At 37.1% G+C, this 22,056-nt stretch overlaps 1 protein-coding gene across 4 annotated transcripts in view; it reads right to left on the reverse strand.

The window, feature by feature from the left end:
* RBBP6 (RB binding protein 6, ubiquitin ligase) overlaps window positions 1-21,702 on the reverse strand; it is a 33,121-nt gene extending 11,419 nt beyond the window's left edge. For 2 of the 4 annotated variants that reach the window (XM_074381918.1, XM_010340791.3), the window contains exons 1-10: window positions 20,434-21,702; window positions 14,970-15,069; window positions 12,171-12,207; window positions 7,603-7,647; window positions 5,448-5,536; window positions 5,233-5,329; window positions 4,716-4,855; window positions 2,906-3,019; window positions 1,779-1,951; window positions 64-167 (exon numbers count right to left, since the gene is read on the reverse strand). In XM_074381918.1, the coding sequence (XP_074238019.1) occupies window positions 64-167; window positions 1,779-1,951; window positions 2,906-3,019; window positions 4,716-4,855; window positions 5,233-5,329; window positions 5,448-5,536; window positions 7,603-7,647; window positions 12,171-12,207; window positions 14,970-15,069; window positions 20,434-20,599 (1,065 nt within the window). In that variant the 5' untranslated portion in view covers window positions 20,600-21,702. The remainder of the gene's footprint in view (window positions 1-63; window positions 168-1,778; window positions 1,952-2,905; window positions 3,020-4,715; window positions 4,856-5,232; window positions 5,330-5,447; window positions 5,537-7,602; window positions 7,648-12,170; window positions 12,208-14,969; window positions 15,070-20,433) is intronic. The other 2 variants (XM_003930208.4, XM_003930207.4) reach the window with 1 other exon arrangement.
* Between the last annotated feature and the right edge of the window lie 354 nt (window positions 21,703-22,056).

Genomic DNA, 22,056 nt, shown 5'->3' on the forward strand with positions numbered 1-22,056 from the left:
TACAGTTAAATCAGTTAAAGATTAAAAATAAATTTTTCATAAAATGGATACAAAGTTAGCTACCTGTCGTAAAAATTTATTGGCAATTAAAGCATCAGGAGAAACATCATTCTGATGACACGTTGGACATGTATGCTCATCTGATTCCAAGAGTGCTGTTCTTATACCTATGTGTAAGATTTCAAGTATTAATAAAAACATGGTAGGAACTCAGTGTTTACAGAATGAATTAAAAGGATGGTCTACATTTGTTCTGTTACATTACCGTTTTTCCAAGCACATCATGCTAATCACTTCTTAGATGAACAAACTTAAGTAAAATCTCTTATCTTACAGTACCCCTCTGCTCTTTTCTCTATGATTGATGCTATGCTAAAAAAAGAGAAGTCATAGCTGGGTGTGGTGGCCTAAGACAGGATGCCACCTTGGGAGGCTGAGACAGGAAAATCACTCGAGTCCTGAAGTTCAAGGCCAGCCTTGGGGAAAACAGTAAGGACCTCAACTTTTTTTTTTTTTAAAGGACACATTGAAATAAATGTCTGAACTGAGAACAAAAGCACTTTCTCAAATATTATTCTGTGTTTAGCTAGTAAATGGAATATTGTAGAAAACAAAATAGAAATATGAGTCAGTCTAGAAAGACAAAACTTTTACATGGCTAACTTGGGGTTTTCATTCAGGCAAGGAAATGAGACCTACAGCACAGCAAGTGAGAGCAACACTAAATTACAGATATGAAGATCATGCTTCAGTGTAATGAAACTCCAGGAATATCAAGTGGTTTGTTAAATCTAAGATATATTCTGAAACAAGTCTTTACCAACCTCTTCTTGACCTTGGTCTTTTCACTGAAGAGGTCAAAAAACAAAGATTTACAGGTATCTGAAGGGGATGGATTCCAGGACCCTCTGAGGATAACAAAATCTGCAGGTGCTCAAGTCCCTCAACTACCTCAAAGGCACAGTATTTGCATATAACTACTATGTACATCTTCCAGCATACTTTAAATAATCTCTAGATTGCTTATAATACCTGCTGCAATATAAGTGCTATGCAAATAGTTGTTATGCTATATTTTAAAATCTGTATTAGTCTTTACGATTGTATTATTTTTTACTGTTTCTTTCCCCCAAATATTTATCATCTGTGGTTGGCTGAATCTGCAGGTGCGGAACCATGTGTATGGAGGGCTGTATATTTCAAAACTATCTTTAAGAATGAAAAGAGCCAGAGCAGGTTTGAGCAAATTTTCAGATAACACTGATTTCTTCAGTGTAAGAAGGTACATGATAAGTGGCAGGAAACAACTGCTAATATAAGTGATTTAAAAAGTCATAACAGCATGGCAAATGCTGGGTAATAAATATGTCTACAGGAAGTATGTCTTAATATACCTAGAAAAATTAGGATAAGCTATTCACAATCCAGAAAAGGGATTTACTTAAAAAAATTTCCAGAATTATCTAAGGCCCAAAAAGGTTTTAAAATTCTGGATACCGCTTAAAACATACAGGAAACAAAAAGTCTATATAAAAAAACCTGTCAGTCAGGTCACCCTGATGAAGGTACAGAAGGTGGTCAATTCTATTATTTCAAAGGACAAAGAGGTTATTGTTTAAAAAAGATAGAATAACAAAAACAGACTTTTCATTACTAAATGCTCACTGATCAACACTTGTCATCAACATTATTTATTTTGTTATTAAAATAGATGAGGTTAGGAAGAGTAAATACAAATATTCTAAAATACACAGTTTCCAAGATTCGGCATTTCTTACATTCGTCACAGTAACTGTTTCCACAGCAGGGGATCACAACAGCATCAGTCATAATATCTTTGCAGATGAGACACAACAATTCATCCGGAATAGGATCATCTTCCTCCGAGGAAGAAGATGGCTCCTCTGGTAAGAAGGGAGGTTTCTCTTTCTTCCCAATTGCATATGCTTCTCTGTAAAAGAAGGAATTCAGTGGTTTAGCACTGTTAAGAAGGCATAGTATTCATGCTACATGTTCTAGTATAACATAATGGCAACACATAATTCAGAATAATGCCAAATTAGACAAGCACCATATCTTCTCAAATAAGGGGGTAATTATGTACAACCTCACCCTAAAAAAGACACAAAAGTCTAAACAAGTATAACAAAAATAAGAGAAGAAATGCTATAAATACAGTAAAACAATCTTAGAACCCATAACTCTAAGAACTGAGGGCCAGAAATAAAGCAAAATGTTCTATGCCATAAAGTTCTGTTTAAGTGACAAAGACAAGACTTGAATTTAGACAATACCACAATCACAATTTTTCCTACTAAGTTTCTTGCAAAAAAAACAAAAAAAACAAATTAACACCCCCCCCCCCAAATTTTCCCTTCTCCATATCCGAAAAGTCCCTCAAACCTGTGAAGGTACTGGAGTAAATGCCACAAGATGGGAAATAAAATCAGTACTGACATTATACTATTAAAGATAGTTAGTTCAAGGGAATATTATGCCATTACCACACAAATAATTATTAGAATGAGACACCAAAACCCATGATCTACTTATTAGTATTTTAAGAGAGGTTAATCAATTTATAGTCAATTAAGCGTTAGTGACTTAAATGATCAAAATATGTGTTACAAAAATGTCAAGTAACACCTCATTAGACACTCTAGGTCCAGTTTTTTGTAGAAATGCATTTTGCAGAAATGTTGGGCATTAAATATAGTACTAAAAAAAACTAAAACAGCTATTCTCAGACTTGTTACCACTGCTTCTACACCCCCATCTTCTTTGTAATCAGGCAAATTTGCAAAACACAGGAATCCCTAAAGAAACCCTTTCTATTTCATTCAGGAACAGTGTGTTTATCTCAATGCTGAAAATGAAAGAATCTCGGCTATACAGAGTAGGGTACCTTAGGTGTGTTATTTGTGTTGCAGTTGCTCCATAGACATCACCACGATTCCAGAAATAAGTATCAATTTGCTTATGCCCCATTGTTCCCAATTTGTGAAAGAGGAGTCTCCCACTGCCCAAAAGAGAGAAAAAAGAAAAAAAAAAAAAAAAAGAAAAAAAGAGGAGAACAGAGGATAGAAAAAGAAACAGAAGAAGAGTCTGAGTTGCTTATCAGTGGTGTTAGTGAAGAGAGTGAAAGTTTCATTTAAAATATTTGGATTCCCATCTTTCCCCAGTATTTGCTGTGTGTCTGGCACAAATGGACATTTGTATTTCAGCATTCAAAAGCAATGAAGTTAATTATTAGTTAGGGTTTACAGGTGATACTAATTTTTCCAACACAAATTTCTATTTAAAAATTTTACATAACATAGATGAAGCGGTCTGCTCTTAATTGTGTCTGTAAAAATAATCAATTTCAAGCTAAAATTGTTTGGAAACATCTATGAAATGTCTCTGAATTAGAAACAGCATAACAACAGACTGTTCAATGATGAACCACAAAAACACAGGATGGTGACTGATAAAAAATAGATGGGGGTGAAGCTGAGGAAGTGAGCAGGGTTGGGAGTTTAGGAAAACATTCTTATCTGTGAATGAAAACACTATTTACTGAAGTACATATTCAAAAATACAAGATCTTTTCAATATTATTCTATGGCATAGCTATTTTCATTATCCCCACCTGCTCACTACACTACACTTCAATAATATTTATAGCATGAAGCTGAGGAAAACTATTCTTACATATAGTACTTTTTTTTTTTTTTGGTCACTGAGAACATGAACACCTATTCTGTAAATTTATGCTCTGAGGATCTCCTAACTTCATAATCTCCTGGACAATCTGTTAAAAATGTAGAATCAGGGTCTTATATAACCTCTAAATAAAAAGCAGGGGTGTGGGGCAGAGCAACTAGGATCTTATTTTTTTTTTTTTTGCCCAAGGTCACTCTACCTGACCAGTCTTTTAACATACTTTTGTAGGAGTTTCTTATGCACAACAAAGTTAGAAAACCACAGCCCAAAGGAGCACTTAATATTATGTTGTATGATATGTGAGTTCACATCTGTTGAAGGTAATGAAAAAAGTAACTGACTACATTAATAAAAGCAGATAAAATGGGAAGTTACCTAGTTGAACCCTGCACTAAATTTTCACATCTGTCCATTTCACTAAAAACTGGTTCATAATATAAAATCTGAATACACATGAAAAATGGGCATTGAGGTGTTTTACAGAGCTACAGTTGATCTGAACTAGTGGTTTATAAAATAAACCCTACTTGAGAATCTTAAGACTCACAGGGTATATCCAAATTTATTCAAGATACTTCAGTATTTCATTTATGCTTGACACTTAAATTTATCTCAACATCATGCAGAGCTTTTATCCTTAAGCCTCCTGTTTCTCAAAATGATTACAATCTGTTTTGTTCACTTAAAAATGCAAGTAGCATATATAATAATATTATGTGGGAGTATGTATGTGAATGAGGAAGAAAGCAGGGAATGACAGAAAAAGAAAAAATTAGAAGACTACAAGGGAAGTGGCACTCACTGATAACAAAAATCCCCAAATCCATTTTAAATTTGTTTTAAATGGAGCAGACTGCAGTCTCACAGAAATGCGAGCTATAGAGACTAATGACCTTGGCATACAAAATTCTCAAGGAATCCAAGTAGCCATGTTACAAGCCCATGATTAAAGCACTATACCCTGTGACTGACTGGAGTCTCCACAGGTCATACCTCATTTGCATACTTACGCATCTATAGTTGGTATTGCGTATTTTCCAGTGTTGGTAAGCATTGCACCTTTCATGTTAGGATCTTTCACTTCCATCATGAAACTTCTGGGAATTCCAGTGCTCTTTTTAATCCTAGGGCCAGATTCAAAGTTTTTATCCTATTCAGAGGAAAAAGGAAGAGGAGAAGAGACAAAAGTTATCTTTATTTAATAAACTGGCTAACCTTATACAGTGCTTATTTTATTACTTGTAGTGCTTTACACATATGATCTCATTTAATCCTCATAACTGCTATGTAAAGTTAAGTACTATTCTATCTCAATTTTAGAGAAGAAAAAACAGGCTAATAGAGATTAAGTAACTTGCCCAAATTCACTCAGCTAAGGGGCAGAAACAAGATCTGAAGCCTGGCAAATTTGGCTCCAGAGATCACACTCATTTGCCATTGTCTACAGAAGGCAGTATTAACCAAGAAAAATAAAATGGCTAAGAAACAATTCCATAGGGAAAAAAGTGATTTCTACTTTGAACTTACCCCATTGGTTGGGCAATTCTTAATATAATGTCCAGGTTTACCACAACGGAAACATGTGTAAGATGGAGGTGGTGGACCTAGAGGTTTCTTCATGTAACTAAAAAGGGGAAAAAAAATTACATGTACACAATGACTTTGAAAAAGCAGTGCTTTTGAATTGGGGTGGAAAACCCACCCCAAAAGTTCCTATTTGTGTAAAATATTTATGAACTTACTTGATTGGGTCGTATTCATGGCCAGATTGCGACATCATTGCTTTAATTTTATCTTCTTCAGAAGCATTGGCTTCAGCCAGATTGGCAGTCTGTTTAACAGGTAATTATTTGACACACACATTAGAAACACATTTAAGACCACACAGCCAAAGACAACACCACTCATCCTGTAAAGAGCAGTATCTAACTAACCTTGCATAAAAACAACTATTTACACGTATAACCTGGAAGAGGCACTTGGGAATTCCTTAGGTAATTACATGATGTTTGGGTGTCTGCAAGGCTGAAGAAAGTCATTCTGGGGGCACTCAAACCTTAGACCCTGTTTGTACCTTACAGTAAGACTTGCATACTACTTTTCTACAAGTTAAAGAAAATGATATTAAGTTAGAAGAGAAACACTTGATGTTTTAAAAATTCAAGTGTCAGAGCATTAAGACTATAATTTATACTTATAATGTGAAGGTAGGGATGAGGGTAGAATGACTGAACATATTATGCAGCAGATATTAGAAGCAGAAGGCTGTTTAGGTAGTGCTGTTAGTTTCAAATCAAGTGCAAAGGATGTGCATTGAGCATAATAATTTTAAATTAAACTCTCCAGATAAGTTTTATGGATTTCATCTTTGAGGTATGATATATCAGGTCTAGATATAAGCAGGGTCTAAGGGAGTGATTTCTAACAACTTGAATCTTCAAGCATTTAGCACTCATATCAGCCATTCACTGGGGTTTGTCTTTACATTCATCCACAAAACAAGCAACCAGTTTTAACATTTTATTGTAATTTTATATACAAAGAATGCTTAACATTAACAGAGCTTAAAACAACAGCAACATTTACAGAAAACTGGATTACAGATGTTTAACAACTAATTTGTTTGAACCCAAACATTATTTTACAAATACCTGTAGTAAAAAAAAAAAAAAAGAAAAAGAAAAAAAACAATCCCCCAAACCTTCCCAACTCCTCCCCGCAAAGAAACAATGGTAGGAATAGACCAAAAACTCAAATATGGTCCTTACAGTACATTAAGAATAAAAACAGTAAACTATAAATATCTAAAGTGTTAACTCTATACTAAACCACTTTGCATTAGAAAATTATAAAATAGGATGGCTTTAGTCCACTTTATGTTTTAGAATACTCAATTTTAATGCTTAATTTTCCCAGAACAGGAGCTTAAAAAGCAATTTGTTACTAGGACATTTTGTTGGGATACAGTCTAGGGGAAAGGACATAACAAAGCCAAGGACAAGATAGGGACAGCACTAATGGAAAATCCATCTTTTCATTAATCGTGGTTGCTAAATTTGGTTTCACATTTCTGATGGCAGGGAAAAAGGATTTTTGGAAAACTGGACAGGTTCCTTCTTGGCCCTCAAAAGTCTGCCTATTTTTTTTTTAAAGGCACAATTTGCAAGCTAAATATATTGCTTTAAAAAGTAATCCATCACTAGTGCTTTCCCAAACAGAAGATACACATTGTTGAGCAGAAAATGCAAGCAATCTTATCGCAAAACATGGCATATACAATGATTCAGGAGGTAACAATTTGCCCCTCTGCCAAACATACACATTGGTATATTCCTGCAAACAGCTTTATACACTTACACAATTCATGTAGTCTGTGTTCAAACAAATTAGGTTGTTCAAAACTTTTTCTAATGCAGACTACAGTTCTATAGCATAAAGAAACAACTGTATCACATTTAAAATATTGACCTTCATGGGATCAAGTCAAATATTCAAGAAATAACCATGCAATCGTCCGTGGAAAGGAAATCTTCTGTTTTGGCTGCTTAAAAAAAGTCCACATAATTTATAGCCAAAACCAGGAAATTACTCCAGAACCTTGTTAGTTTCCAATGTATAATTAAACAAAATGTATGAGGGAAAAAAAAAATACTTAAGTGTAGCTTCATGTGTTTCTTCTGTCTTGAAGGTGAACAATACTCCAATACGCTGAGGCTGACAAAGTACTCCCCTATCTTCTCAAAACAGCAACTACTCTTTACAGGATAGTAATAATATGTACAATGCTTTTGCAAAATACATCCTCCCCCAACCCCTCTTAAAAAACCTTTCCACATAAAAAATATGATGTTAGAAAAAGACTTATATTTTCAAGAATATATATATATATATATATACCTTTGTAAGCTGGGCCAGAGAAATAGACGCGGAAGAGTCATCAATCTGTTCACAAAAAATTAAACATACATTCAAGTTCCAAACTGAAAACATCTTAAAGTGATCATTTAGCCCCTCCCTATTGACACTTAATGTTGAAATATTGGGCATTTTCTTAGTTTTCTAAAGAATGTTATTTGGTTTTAAGCTTGAAAGTGTAGCTCAGCCTACTTCATTCTTCTCTAGATATTCCACACAGTTATAAAAGGCTATCAGTTGGAGGGGGAGGGGAAGAGGGGACTCAATTACAAGGAAAAAATGCATCACACAGAAAATCTGTTCAGAGTATTGAATGACTACTAGGAGTCCCATGTGTCTCTACGGTCTCTAAATTTGACAATGCTCAAGACAATGTACACTGGATGAAGAGAATAAGAAATCTAATTTTCCTCCAAGGCTATTACACAACATTGTAAAAACAATCAGCCCTTTAAGGGCTCAGATAATTGCTTTAATAAGTAGCAGCTCCCATATAATTGCTACTTTTTTAATTTTTGAAAATGTACTCTTCAGTTTGAGTATGTTTATTTAGTCTCTCATACAAAGAGTAAGAGTGCTTCTCGTCAAAGAAACTACAGCTTTATCAGGGTAAAGATGTTAAGTCAAAAACAGGAAAAACAAAGGCACCCTGAGGAGAAGGCCGACAGAGCTGTCACTTATTATGATGGATTCTAATAGCTGAAGAAAGTTAATTTAATCAAACACAGCAAGTATATATAAAGGATATAAGAGGGCTTTAAAAAATGTGTATTAATGAGTCTTAAGCATTCTGCCCCACTCACTAACTGGCAATTCTGTAACTCTGAAGTGGGGAAGACAACTGGGCATATTTGAAGAGGCATCTTTGTATAAAAGATGTATGGAGTCAGGAGATAGCCATCTTCATAAACCACTCTGTGCAAAGAGGAATAAAACATTTCCTTTTCAAAATAAAATTAAAATATAAATGTATTTTAACACTAAACTTTTTTCATGATTTGATCCTCTGAAATAGTTTTACTATCAGTTTTTTAAAAAATCTTTAGCAAATAATCCCAAAGACATGACTACCCTACAGCTTTCTATGTAGTACGTGGTTTGCTTATTTAACATGTTGTAAGGTCAGAATTCTTCATTTAAAATGGAGAATGCAAGAAGATGTATGGATCGAAGAAAAATGTCTTCATCAGGTATTTTATGTTCCAGGGAATTAACAGTTTTAAAATAAAAGTAACATGACTTAAGAGCCCCAAAGAGAAATGTAACCACCCTCAAAGTTCTTAGCCAATGCCCACCACAGGGATCAATAAATGTAAATAAAAAATAATGTTGGCTAAATATAAGACACATCTCACAAATATCTTAGGGTTTTAAAAGTTAGTTTGATGAGTATTACTGGGATGTTTATTCAGACAAAAGTTCTTTCTTTGCTACCCATCAGGGAACTATAAAAGAGTTCATAATGCACTAATCCCCCATCCTAATGCATAATTACATAATTTGCCAATGGAATGTCATTCTTGTCCAGCTTTAAAGTATTTTTTTCCTTTAAGAACTAATCTCAAGTGGTAAAATAGAAAAAAAAACAAATAATACATACTCTATTTTTATCTAAAATAAACTCTGACCTACTCAATCTATTTTAAGGATTTTATACCAACCAGGAATTATCTGATTTTAATTAACAAGGACTAGAGAAAAATTGCTGTCAACCATCATCTACACTACCTTTCTAACCAACGAAACAAATAGCTTTTAAAAGTAGCCCACTACTAGCTAGAATAGAATACAAATACTGATGACTTCCTTGGGAAGAAAGCAATTATGTTAACTTTCTTACCACTGGAACTAAAAAACTAAGAACAAAAAATCATCCCATTCCTAACACTTTTTTGTTTTTATACTGTGCTTTTGTGTGCTCTTTTAAGCTTTCTGCCAACTTATTAAATATTTATTGACTTTGAAGTGGTTTCAGATATGTAACTGCACCTAAATCACCTTTTTCCCACCAAATAATCACAATTGCCCCTAATATCTTACAGTCCACAAAGAAGTCAAATTTACCTCAAATTTAGAAAAGCAACCAATTTGTTTTCTAATATAGCAAGGTGTTAAGAAATGAGTGAAAAATATTGATAAAGAATGGTTTAAAAATGATTAGGAATTTGTATTACTAAAATCAATAAAAATAGTGACTCTTGGTAAGATACCAATGGTAAAAAAAAAATCTGCCACTTTAAAGTTTCACAAAACTGACTGATGCAGACTGTAGGCATTAAAATGAACTCATCTCCCTGTATCTAAACAGGGGTCACGTTTTGGAGAGCAAGAATCTAAAATCTTTTATGCCAATAATACTTGCTTTTTGAAGTTAAAGGATCCTACAAAATGCAATTCTGATGTTTAGTTAACAAGAAGAACATCCAGTTTTAGAGTATCAACATGGACAAATGACTAAAAACAAGGCTGGGGAACATGGAAATAGCTATCCATCCGTCACAAGAGTTTGCTACAACAACCAAAACTATACATCTGCTTTACTAATCAGGATAAGAAACATTTGGCTTAGTGCCTCTATTTACTTTGCTTTAGTGAATGTGTACAATCCACATGACTCTGACACCTCCTAAAATGGGTACTAATTACGCTTGATGAATATATTCTCATCCTAAATGCCAGCAAGTTTACCCCAAGCAAATAAATGATGGGGACAACAAGGTATCTACTGCATCTATTTCAGTTAATTCTACCTAAAAATTAAAGCCACTTTTAAAGTATGAAAAAAAAGAAATGAAAAGAGAAACCTAAATAAGCTTAGAAAAACTGCTTCTTATAAATGTAATACAGACATGCCGGAACACACAAGGCTAAAAGAATGTTAACTTTATTTATAAACATGTGATTTGTGTTTATACACATGCTAATTAAACAAAAAGGAAATAACTGTTTTCAAGAAATAAAACTTCATCTGAATTAGTTTAAATACTATATAAACTGTACTTTATACAAAATGTGTTACATTAGCTACTACAGTCACCAAGATAGTCAATCTAATTTATGCTAGCATTTGGATACATAAAAATCAGTTTTAAACCAATTACCAGCAAAACATAAGCTTGGACAGTTTTTACAGCATTATGCTTAAAAAAAAAAAAAAAAAAAAAAAAAAAAGAAAAAGAAAAAGAAAAAAAAGTCCATATCCAAAAAGAGGAAAAAAAAACCAAAACCCCAACACTAAGGCTTTTGATCTTAGAATCACTGTATTTAGTTCCACAAGAACTAAAGGCCATATACTCTAAAGAACAAGTCCAATGTTCAGATACTCTGTATTATCATGTTTAAGATCCAATAATCCAAGGTTAGTGAAATGCCTCATATACAAAGATCAATAGTATTTATAAAGTATATAATGTGAAATAGCAAGCAATACCCTTGAATTCTAAATGAAGATTTTAGACATCTTGCATTGTATACAGTAACAAGCCTAGGCATTAAAATGTTTAGAGAACCATTACATTTACAGAACTCAATTATGATAGACCTGTATTATGAAACAGATACTTCACCCACAACTTAGGAATGCTGCTACTTTTTACTTAAGAGCTCAAAGTTAAAATGGTATCACAAATTAAAGTTAATCTGTGATTACAAAAATTAAGGTGTTATCCTGGTTAAGGGGAATTACCTCTGATAAGCTAAAGCTTTCAATAGCCTACAATTAACATAGCATTTTAGTATCTGATGAGAAAGAGGGAAATATTTTAATTTGGACATCTGTGCTAACTAGACAAAAGTGGAAGATCTCATTAAACTTTGAAAACAATGTAATCAATTTATATAAAATCAAAATAGCACTGAGACAGACCACAGGGGGCCCCAGTTCCAGGTCTCACTTTATAGTACAGATGTAAACAAAAGGAGCTCAAAATGCCAAATAAAGCAAGACTAAATAATAAAGCTGCATCAATGGTCTCTGGAAAGCTCTTTTATATGATGTGTTTGAACTTGGAGAAAGCATCAAACTTTAATATAAGCTTTGCATGTTGCTAATGCGTTTTTGGAAGCCATAAATCAGGCAGAAAAAAAAAAAACTAACAAAAACTAAGTGATACAACGTGAAAATGGCAAAATATACACTCCAAACATTTTTTATTGCAAGAAACAAAAAGCACACAACAGCCTGTACATACATACAAAATACTAACTATAGACAGACAGATGTAGAACATGTCATCATGTTCATTAGTGTAAAACCTAAACGATCTAAAAAAGATCATACATTAACTGTACAACACAGTGTCATACAGGGAGAATGCTACCATATTTAATATGAAACAATGTTACGGGCACAAATTACCCATTTCTACAAAATAAGTGTGCAAATGATGCCACATATATCCATATTCAACTGAGCTGTCATCAAAATACATTTTATTTACAATATGTACTATGATCAGTTGGATATTAAGTTCTAAAATGATTTACTTGACTGCTACATTATAAAGGTAAAGCAATGTGTAGAAAAAGTGTGAGATTGTGTTTTTACATACTGCTTTTGTAGTTGCCATCGCTGGTTCAGTTCGACTTCTAAAAAGCAAAATAAAAACAAAACATTAGCTATTTATGAATTTCTGTGTTAATAACTTTTAACATCTTCAATCATACATTTTTAGAAACATAATTTTCCTTTGGTATATAACAGTCAATTTCTGAATGAATAAATTACTTTTGATTAATCTTTACCACCTTTGAACAGTTTTGAGATGGATTTGTGGTTGGAAAAAAATTCCACACTAGGGAACGTGAAAATAGGAGTATCTTGCCACTTAAAAGAAGTGTTTTCTGAAAGGTGATATAGGGATTCTATGTTTAGAAATGTGTTTTTTTCTTAATAAACTGAAAAATTAAATTATGTTATTTCTCAGTTTCTGAATAGGTTCAGATGTAAATTTCCACTTATCAGGAAGACCACTATCGTAACATCTGTAACTTGGATCCCTGAGAAACTGCTGTGCTCCAAAAACTAATTTTCAAATCTGAAAAGCCAAGCTGATAGTTATTTTTACTTTTCAAATGTCTCAAAACAATGATCAAGAATTGAACAAGAGGCCAGGTGAGGGGGCTTATACCTGTAACCCCAACATTATGGGAGGCAGTGAGAAGATCCCTTGAGTCCAGGAGTTTGAGGGACTAGCCTGGGCAACACAGTGACCCCATTTCTTAAAAACAAAAACAAAACTGAACAAAAATTCTCACTCCCAGGAAAACACATTTAATCTGAGAGTATTTTAGTTAAAAGAACTGACTTAAATGGCTGTGTAGAACTGGACAATTTGATGTTTAAAAAACATACAAATAACCCCCCCAAAAATTCTTTTAGTCCACAACGCAAAGGAGAAGGAGTTGAGTTGCTAAATATAGCCTTTTTATGCTTAAAGTTTAAGGCATATTGACTACTAGTCCACAACGCAAAGGAGAAGGAGTTGAGTTGCTAAATATAGCCTTTTAATGTAACTTAAAGTTTAAGGCATCTTGACTACAGAGAAATGTTAGCATTTAACAGGAGTTTCTAGGTTTGTGTATAATTTGGAATTTGAGATTAAAAAATCAGCTTTGATGTTCTAGTATCTGCTCAAAAACTGATGCATTTTATGAGTCAAATGTATCACAAACAGAATCCTATACATTGTAAATTAACATATAATTCTGGGAAGAGGCAACTTATTTTGCCATGTACTTCAAATAATTCTTTCCCTAAGAGTTTCTATCAAAAAAAATCTACAGAAGCAGTGTCTGCCATTTTTAAAAAAGCACTTGGTAAATTAAAGTAAAATTTCATACTAGATTGTAGGAATTAACTCCATAAATTTATAATTCTTAGGCTGGGTGTGGTGGCTCATGCCTGTAATCCCAGAACTTTGGGAGGACAAGGTGAGAGGATCACCTTGGGTCAGGAGTTTGAAAACAGCCTGGCCAACATGGTGAAACCCCGTCTCTACTAAAAATACAAAAATTAGCTAGGTGTGTCAGTGGGCACCTGGAATGCCAGTTACTTGGGAGGCTGAGGCAGGAGAATAGCTTGAGCCCAGGTGGTAGAGGCTGCAGTGAGCCAAGATTGCATCACCGTACTGTAGCCTGGGCAACAGAATGAAACTCTGTCTCAGGAAAAAAAAAAAAATTACAATTCTTAGAATCATTTAAAGGTAAGAACACATGCCATTAAGTCCACTTGGAAATTACACAACAAGGAAAGAATTCAGCTTTTTAAAGTTGTTACTATATGGAAGATACTGCACAAAAAGACCTCCAAGTGTTAAGATACGGAATGTAACTTTACAACAAACTAATGAGAAAAATATTAGAATACCCATTGCCCACATGAGGTAAAACTCCAAAATGACTATTTTTACCTTAATTTCAAGAACACATTCCATTCCCTAGCACTGGCAAATTCTAGTTTTCATTGACTCAAAACAATCTGTTCCAATTTCAAACAAAGCTACCTAATTCTAAGTGAAAACCACTATACTTTAAATAACCAATGTTGTTGCCCGTTTCACTACTGCATCTGCTATCATTACTAAAATTGCAAGAAAGTGGAGAAAGTTAAGGATATAAGGTTTTAATCCTGCCCGAGGTTAGTGAATATTAGCTCTAGACTAGTTGTGGGAAATTGCTCTTTTCCAACTCCAATACTGTGCATTCACCATGTGCCAGACACTATTTAATTCTTACAACCCTCTAGGGTTTTAAGTACTCACATCCCTATTTTATTTTTGAGGAATCTGAGGCGCAGAGACTTACCCAAAGTCCAAAGTCACACAACTGGTATGAAGCAGTAAATGGAATCAAACCTAAGCCTGATTCCAGTGCCTACGGTTATAAATCCTACATACTTTATGCCTCCTGGCCAAAGCCCCTTATTGATAAGGAGTAAATATTAGCATTACTGAATACTCTTGATGCTGTCAAAATATTTAGGACACATCGTTACAACATTAAATTTTTGTGGTGAAGAAAATTAAAGCCCCTCACCTCCAAAAACGCAGGTAAAGAAGGGCACAGAAGTAATTTGAATATGAATTTCCTGTCTTTGTAAATACTGCCCATATGGAGCAAACATTTTTCCTAATAATGGCCCCTTTCACTATAGGCTAAGTCAATTTAACTGGGGGAGGAAATCAAAAACAAGTAAATGAACAAATTCCTATCCTTATAGTCTTGAGAAGATGTATTCATTAAGGTTAAGGTGATGAGTTCAGTTCTAAAACACACTTCTCACGAAATTAAAAAAAAAAAAAAACTAAGAAAAAGTCTATTTAGAGAAATACATGAGATTTGATACTTACATAACATATGTCTTGCTTGTAGATTTAACACCTCCAATAGGAATTCTTCTAACAATTACAGACGAATTCTTAGGAATTAGAGCATTATCATCAGTATATTCTGTAAATAAAAAGATAGAATTGAATTTCCATTTGGGATTTGGGTGAGTACCCAAGAATTAGAAGACTTCAAATACAAATTTTATGGGAAATGAACTTAAACATAATAACTACATGTTCCTTGCGTCTAGATTACTGGTAACTGTCAGAACAAACATCCAAAGCCATAAGAGAGCTTCTTTTCAAAGGACAACAAATATCATCACGCTCTTGGCTCTAGCACCTCTACTTTTGTGGAACTCCAAATCTCAGTAATACTATCATTCTTTAGCCAGAAATGCTAAACATGTGAATGGAGAAAAAGCTGTTATTTAGAATGAAGATATTCTCTCTCTCCTAGTCCCTAAACATTTTAGTTGAGTATTATAATTCCTGCACTCAGAAATTATTACTGAGGAAGAAAGATTAAAAATTAAATTATAACATGTTATGAATAAAGAGAAAATGGAATAAAGGAATAAAATTCATTCCTTATTCACTCCAATAAGGAATGAACAGTGGAATAAAACTTCAGATATAATGTTGATTCCAAGAAAGCCCCTCAGAACTTCCACTGGATACTTAAAGACTGAGAACCCAGCTAGATATGGGGGAAAAAATACTGGTTGAGGACTATTTCAGGCAGAGGATAAAAAAAGCATGTGGAAAAATGACATAAAACAGCTTGGTGGGCCTAAGAAAATAAAAGAGAAGAATGACACAAAGGTACAGATCATATACTGATTTATATTTTGTTTTGAAGTCCATAAGGAAGTCACGGAAGGATTTTAAGCAAAGTGATGATTTGCTTTTTGTTAAAGAAAAAAAGACTACTGTGGCATCCATGTGGAGCAGGAACTGCTAGGAGAACAAGAGTAGATACCAGGGGACCAATAATGAAGCTGCTAGACAATCCAGGTAGAGATAACAATGACCTGTGTTAGGATGTGGCAGAGAGAAAGACAATGTTTTCAGGTAGAATTGACAAAGCTTGCTGATGGACTGAATACTGGGAAGATGAAAAAGAAAGAGGAATCAGGTCAGAGGAATCCCTGGGTTCCTGGCTTTAGCCACTAGATAAACAGTGATGTCACTTTTTGGGAAAACCAAGAGGGAGGTGAATGGATCCCATTTTTATACACCTTGGACTATTATTCGCAATACTTTTAGAAGAATGAAATTAAGAAACTGGACTTTAACTCTGGTAAAAAGATTTGCTAAGGAAAGAATCTGTAAAATTGGCAAAAAGAAAAATTACCTAGAAGACGCAAAAATATATCCATTTCTTTTAATTATACAACTAGACCTTTTTAATGTCACTAAGTTTACTCACTTCACTTGAAGTTACTCTGCCCCAAGTGATTATCACTGTTCTTCCAACTATTAAGCTTACCAGGCATGTAGGCATTTAGGCTTTTAACGTGTATCAGTTTCATTACTTTTAGTCATAATGCTAACAGTATTTCCTATTATAAAATTGTTCAGGGAAGGGTTGTTTTCTATATACTTCAAGTAGAAGGCTATATCTCAGAAGTATTCTATTAGAGTTAGGCAATTTCCTAGATTTAGCCATGCCAATGTAGGACTATAATCATTATCTTGGGACAGTTCATCATAGTCCCAAATTCCAAGAAAGCTTTGAGTCAGAAAAACTGAGAGCGTGCGTGGCATGATTTTTTAAAAGTTAATTCTAGAAACAAAACTTAGTGTCAAACACCTGACAGGAAGTTTCTGAATATATAACAACTCAATGCACTCACAAGAGCTTTCAAGACAGCTTATTAATTTGATTAGCACAGTACTGTGTCAAACTAAAATGTGCCTCAATGCCCTTCCAAAGAGAAGTTCTAACTTTTTAAATACCTGAATTATACTGGTGATTTCTTACCCCTCAAAGTATCTTTCTAGGGGTAATAAAGACACTTTGGGGGTATTTCATTTAAAATATCTTCTTAATAAGTAGTCTGTTGGCTTCAAAAGACCCTTTCTGCGTGCCAGTTTTTTTGACCCCAGACATGAAAGGCAATGGATGAAATGAAAAACAAGATAAATCTGAGAAATGGAAAGTAAGAAAGATAATAAGGGTCATTTACAAACACTTCATATTCAGCTTCCAAATCTCTCACACTTTTTAAGTTCAGAATGAAGTATGTTTTGTTTTTGTTTATATATATATATATATATATATATATATATATATAAACTACATATAAAGCTTCTCATATATAACAAAGATTACTTGAGATTCATTTTGAAATACAGTCTAGAAACAAGCAAGATTCTTGTCTAAAAATACATGGAATTCTGACCCAAGCATTTTAGTCTTACCAAGATTTAAGGGCCCTAGGCTGGGCACAGTGGCTCAAGCCTATAATCCCAGCTCTTTGGGAGGCCAAGGCAGGAGGATTACTTGGGCTCAGGAGACCACCCTGGGCAACATGACAAAACCCCCATCTTTAACAAAAAATTAGCTGGGCATGGTGGCGTGTGCCTGTAATCCCAGCTACTCAGGGGACTGAGGCAGGAGAACTGCCTGAAACCAGGAGGCGGAGGTTGCGGTGAGACGAGATCGCGCCATTGCACTCCAGCCTGGGTAACAAGAGCGAGACTCCGTCTCAAAAAAAAAAAAAAAAAAAAAGAAACTGGACCTTAACTACGGTAAAAAGATTACCATAATGACACTGGCTACTATTTCCCATAAAACTAGTTAAGTAGCTACCCTCAATATCTTTTCTTTTCCTAACTTGACGATTACATAAAATACATGTTTTCTCCATCATGGCTATCTTTTCTCAACAACTCCTAACATCAAAGCTTTCTCCAATAAAGGGCAGTTCACACAAATATAAAAAAGAAAATGTGCTGGGCAAAAACACTTCTCTGGCTTTCTGGGTTTAAAATTATCTATCATTTATTTTCCTGGACTGGGAAAAAAAAAATTCAGTTACACAAAGTCACAAAACTCTTAATTTGTAGAAAGGATTCTTTCAACTATAATTTACCCCAGTCTAAAATTGCATTCACTCCCAAAGTGCTGCATATAATCCACTTTGGGAGATCCAAGTGGGTGGATCACTTGAGGCCAAGAGTTCGAGACCAGGTGGCCAGCATGGCAAAACCCTGTCTTCACTAAAAATAAAAATATTAGCTGGGTATGGTGGCACAAGCCTGTAGTCCCAGCTACTTGGGAGGCTGAGGCATGAGAACTGCTCGAACCACGGAGGTGGAGGTTGCGGTGAGCTGAGATGGTGCTACTAAACTCCAGCCTGGGTGACAAGAGTGAGACTCGATCTCAAAAAAAAAAAAAAAAAAAAAAAAAAAAAAAAGTTGCAGGCTGGGCACGGTGGCTCATACCTGTAATCCCAGCACTTTGGGAGGCTGAAGCAGGCGAATCACAAGGTCAGGAGTTCAAGACCAGCCTGACTAACATGGTGAAACGCTATCTCTACTAAAAATGCAAAAATTAGCTGAGTGTGGGGGCAGGCACCTGTAATCCCAGCTATTCGGGAGGCTGAGGCAGGAGAGTGGCTTGAATCCAGGGGGTTGCAGTGACCCGAGATGGTGCCACTGCACTCTAGCCTTTGCAACAAGAGGGAAATTCTGCCTCATTAAGAAAAAAAAAAAGTTGCATTCAAGTGTGGGACAAAAAGATGGATAAGGCCTAGCCCTAATGATTCAATTGTGTAATACTGCAGTAAAATACGAAACCTGAATATATGACGATTAAAATTGCCTTAATAGCCTTTAATTTCATTCATATTGTCTCTCCTCTCATACTGAACTTCTTATAAACCCATCTGTTCTGTGAAATGTGAATGTTACAGTTAAGGGATGCCTGTGATGCACTTAAATAAAGATATTTATCAACTGTTCATGACCACCACCAGCCTTTCCTCTCCTTAGGCAGAGGATTACAAATAGCTCCAATTATCATCAAAGGGTATGACACTTGTTTTTAAAAACTGGGGAAGCACAGTATTTTCACATAATATCATCCGGACAAATAAAATTCTTCCTTAATATTTTTGAGTTATGATATGCCAGCACTGCTGTTCCTTAACCTAATACAATTACACTTAGGTCTGCCTTATAAATGGAACGCTGGCCTTCTACAAGACAAGATTTACTCTACCTACTAAACTACGGGCTGGAGGTGGGGGACCTTCCACTTCAACTATAAGAATTCACGTCATACCTCAAGTGTGATAAAAATTTTAGTGACTGAATGGGTGTGGTGGCTCACGCCTGTAATCCCAGCACTTTGGGAGGCCGAGGTGGGTGGATCACCTGAGGTCAAGAGTTCGAGACTAGCCTGACCAATATGGTGAAACACCGTCCAAAAAAAAAAAAAAAGTGACTAAAAAAATACCCTAACATAATCGTAACTTCATGTTATTCCTTCTTATCCCGTCAATAACTTTTAGGACATTAAACTGCTAAAAACTACCCGTCGGCATTACTGATCTCAGAAAAACCAAAACAAGTTCAGAGTCAGGAAAGACACATTTATCTACTATTAAGTTCCAGATATTATCAAATATTTTGGAAAAGCAAAGAATCTAACGATTCTCATCAGTGGCTTATTGTGTTCTATGGTAGCAGCCTATTTTTCAGTACCTTAGTATCAACAGTCACGTAAAATCTAGCAACTACTACTTTTTAAAAAATCAGTACTTTTGATGTTTACCTATGAATTGCTAAATCCTAAGGGTAATGTGATGAACTAGGAATTCAACTGCTTAATTGCCGTATTACTAATTCCGGAATGGACACACAAGACAAGAGCAGTGACATCAGAACATTTCAAGATCCAAAAACAATTCCAACACTGAATATCTTCAAAAATATTAAAGTTCAGATCCCTTCCCCACAACACAGGCAAGCAACTCCAGATACATCAATTCGGGGAGGGAGAAAGGCAGGACAGAAAATCTGCCATCAAACTCCACAACGTTGTTAGGCTGTTAGAAAATGAGACGTCTCTCTTTTTTGTTTTTTTCCTGATTGAACAAACAAGCCTTGAATAGGCTCTCCTCTCCTCCTGATGGAAAATAAGTTAGAAAACGCCCTAAGACAAGCACCCTAAGAATCTAGATAGCAATCCTCCTCTTCTCCCTCCCTCATTTAAAAAAACATCGAAATGAATAATTAGGCTTCCACGTTTTGGGGTTAGCATGTTACTGATGACCCCAGTATGCAGAAATCAAATAAACCAGTGAAACTCCAAGGCCGGCTGCTGCAACCCTTGGCTATCAACGAAAGTTGTATCCAAAGTACTAGAACGAACAGTCCCACTAGAGACATAATGGCGGTTAGCTTCCTGCCAGGCACCTTCTAACTAGTATCTCTCCAGCCAGCAAGTCTCTGAAGCCCAAGCGGCACTTACCTTCTTTCGTCTGCGCATTGGTGATCTGCAGGTCGCAGTCGGCAGCTTTCAGCTTCTCTCTCCCCATAATCTGCTTCTTTAAGTCGCAGAGGGAGATGTGGAGCCCATCAAAGGTGACAGTATCATAGTTGAGTTTAGAGGAAAATTTATAATGCACACAGGACATGGTGCCAAGGATTCCTAAGGTTCAGCGAGGAGACGTGGACACTCTCAATATATGTATATTTATAAACTTTAAGAGCAAAATATGTACACACAAAACACTCAAAGACACCGAAGGACCCTAAGGCCTCAGATTAAATACCCCCCAACCACAAGCAGGGGTTCGTGAGAACAATGATCCAGAGCCCCCCCGATACTCAGAATCACTTCATGGGGGAGGAGGAGGGCGAGGACGGGGCAAAGGGGAAATCGAGAATCCGCCAACGGGCACAATGTCACCCGGCTGGGTCCCCCTCGCTCATGCTACGGGGCCGGCAGAGACAGGGGCAGGCGGTGCAGTCAGTAGCGGTCAGTCCACACGTTAAGAGTCCGAGCGACCCCACTGGGTCAGGGGTCCATAGCGCGGCCGCACCTCCCGGCGGGTCTCTCTCTCCGTGGATTGGGGTGACCCAGGCCCCGGGAGAAGGTTGAGGGGAGAGGGCCTAGGCCCGGAGTCCACGAGCGGCCTCACGCCTCCTCCTGGCTTCCGGACGACCGGCGTCAGCTTCCCCAGGCCCAGGCCCCCACCGCACACAAACCCCTGGCGCCTGCTCCCCGGAGGCCACGAGCAGCCCGGCGGCCTAGGCCGAAAACGCGCGGTCGGCGGAGGAGAGGCCTTCCCGCAGGCCGCCCCCGGCTCCGCCTCCCACCGCCGCCGCCGCCGCCGCCGCCGCTGCCGCCGCCGCCGCCCGGAACACAAAGCCGGCGCTAGGCCTCGGCGAGGCCTCGGAGCACTTCCTCACCACACCGGGCCCCAGCCGGCGGCCGGGTGGCTTCGGCGGACCCCGGGGACACCGCCGAGGCTCCCTGACGCTTCCTCTCGCCGGATCCTCCGCGCTTCGCTCGTCTTTCGCTCCCGTCGCCTTGAGGCCCGGAACCGCGAGAACACGCCCGCAAGCCGCTGGGCGGCGGCCAGGGCTTCGCCGGCTCCCTTTTTGTGCTGCCCCCCTGCCGCTCAGGGGCCCTCACCGAGCGGCGGCGACACCTCCAAGCCAGGCACTATGGCGGATGCGGCCTGGCTTCGGACGAGCGCCCCACTCCGGGGTCTCTTAAGCAGGGATTGCACGGGCGGCGCGCGCGAGGCGGGGCTGGCGTGCGCGGATAGGCGGGCCGAGGGGCGGGGCCGCTGACGTCACAAAGCGCACCGGCCCGCCCACGTGACCCTGCGCTTTGTGACTCTCGAGCGCGGAACCTGAACTAGCCGGGACAACGGGAGGAACCATCTGCTTCAAAAGGGAGGGGGGTATGTCGCGTCAGGATGTCGCGTCAGAAGGACCGGCTCACAGGAAGGTTCGGGGGTGGGGGAAAGCTCGCCTTGCAGGAGCTGCGTGCAGTTTCTACTGGAAAGTGGCTTGCCTAGGGGTGGTCGGCCAACTCCTCCTTTCCCACAGACCCCGTTAGCTCCCCTAAACCTCACAATTT

This window comes from Saimiri boliviensis, chromosome 12 (assembly GCF_048565385.1).
Source record: "Saimiri boliviensis isolate mSaiBol1 chromosome 12, mSaiBol1.pri, whole genome shotgun sequence".
Taxonomy (NCBI): Eukaryota; Metazoa; Chordata; class Mammalia; order Primates; family Cebidae; genus Saimiri; species Saimiri boliviensis.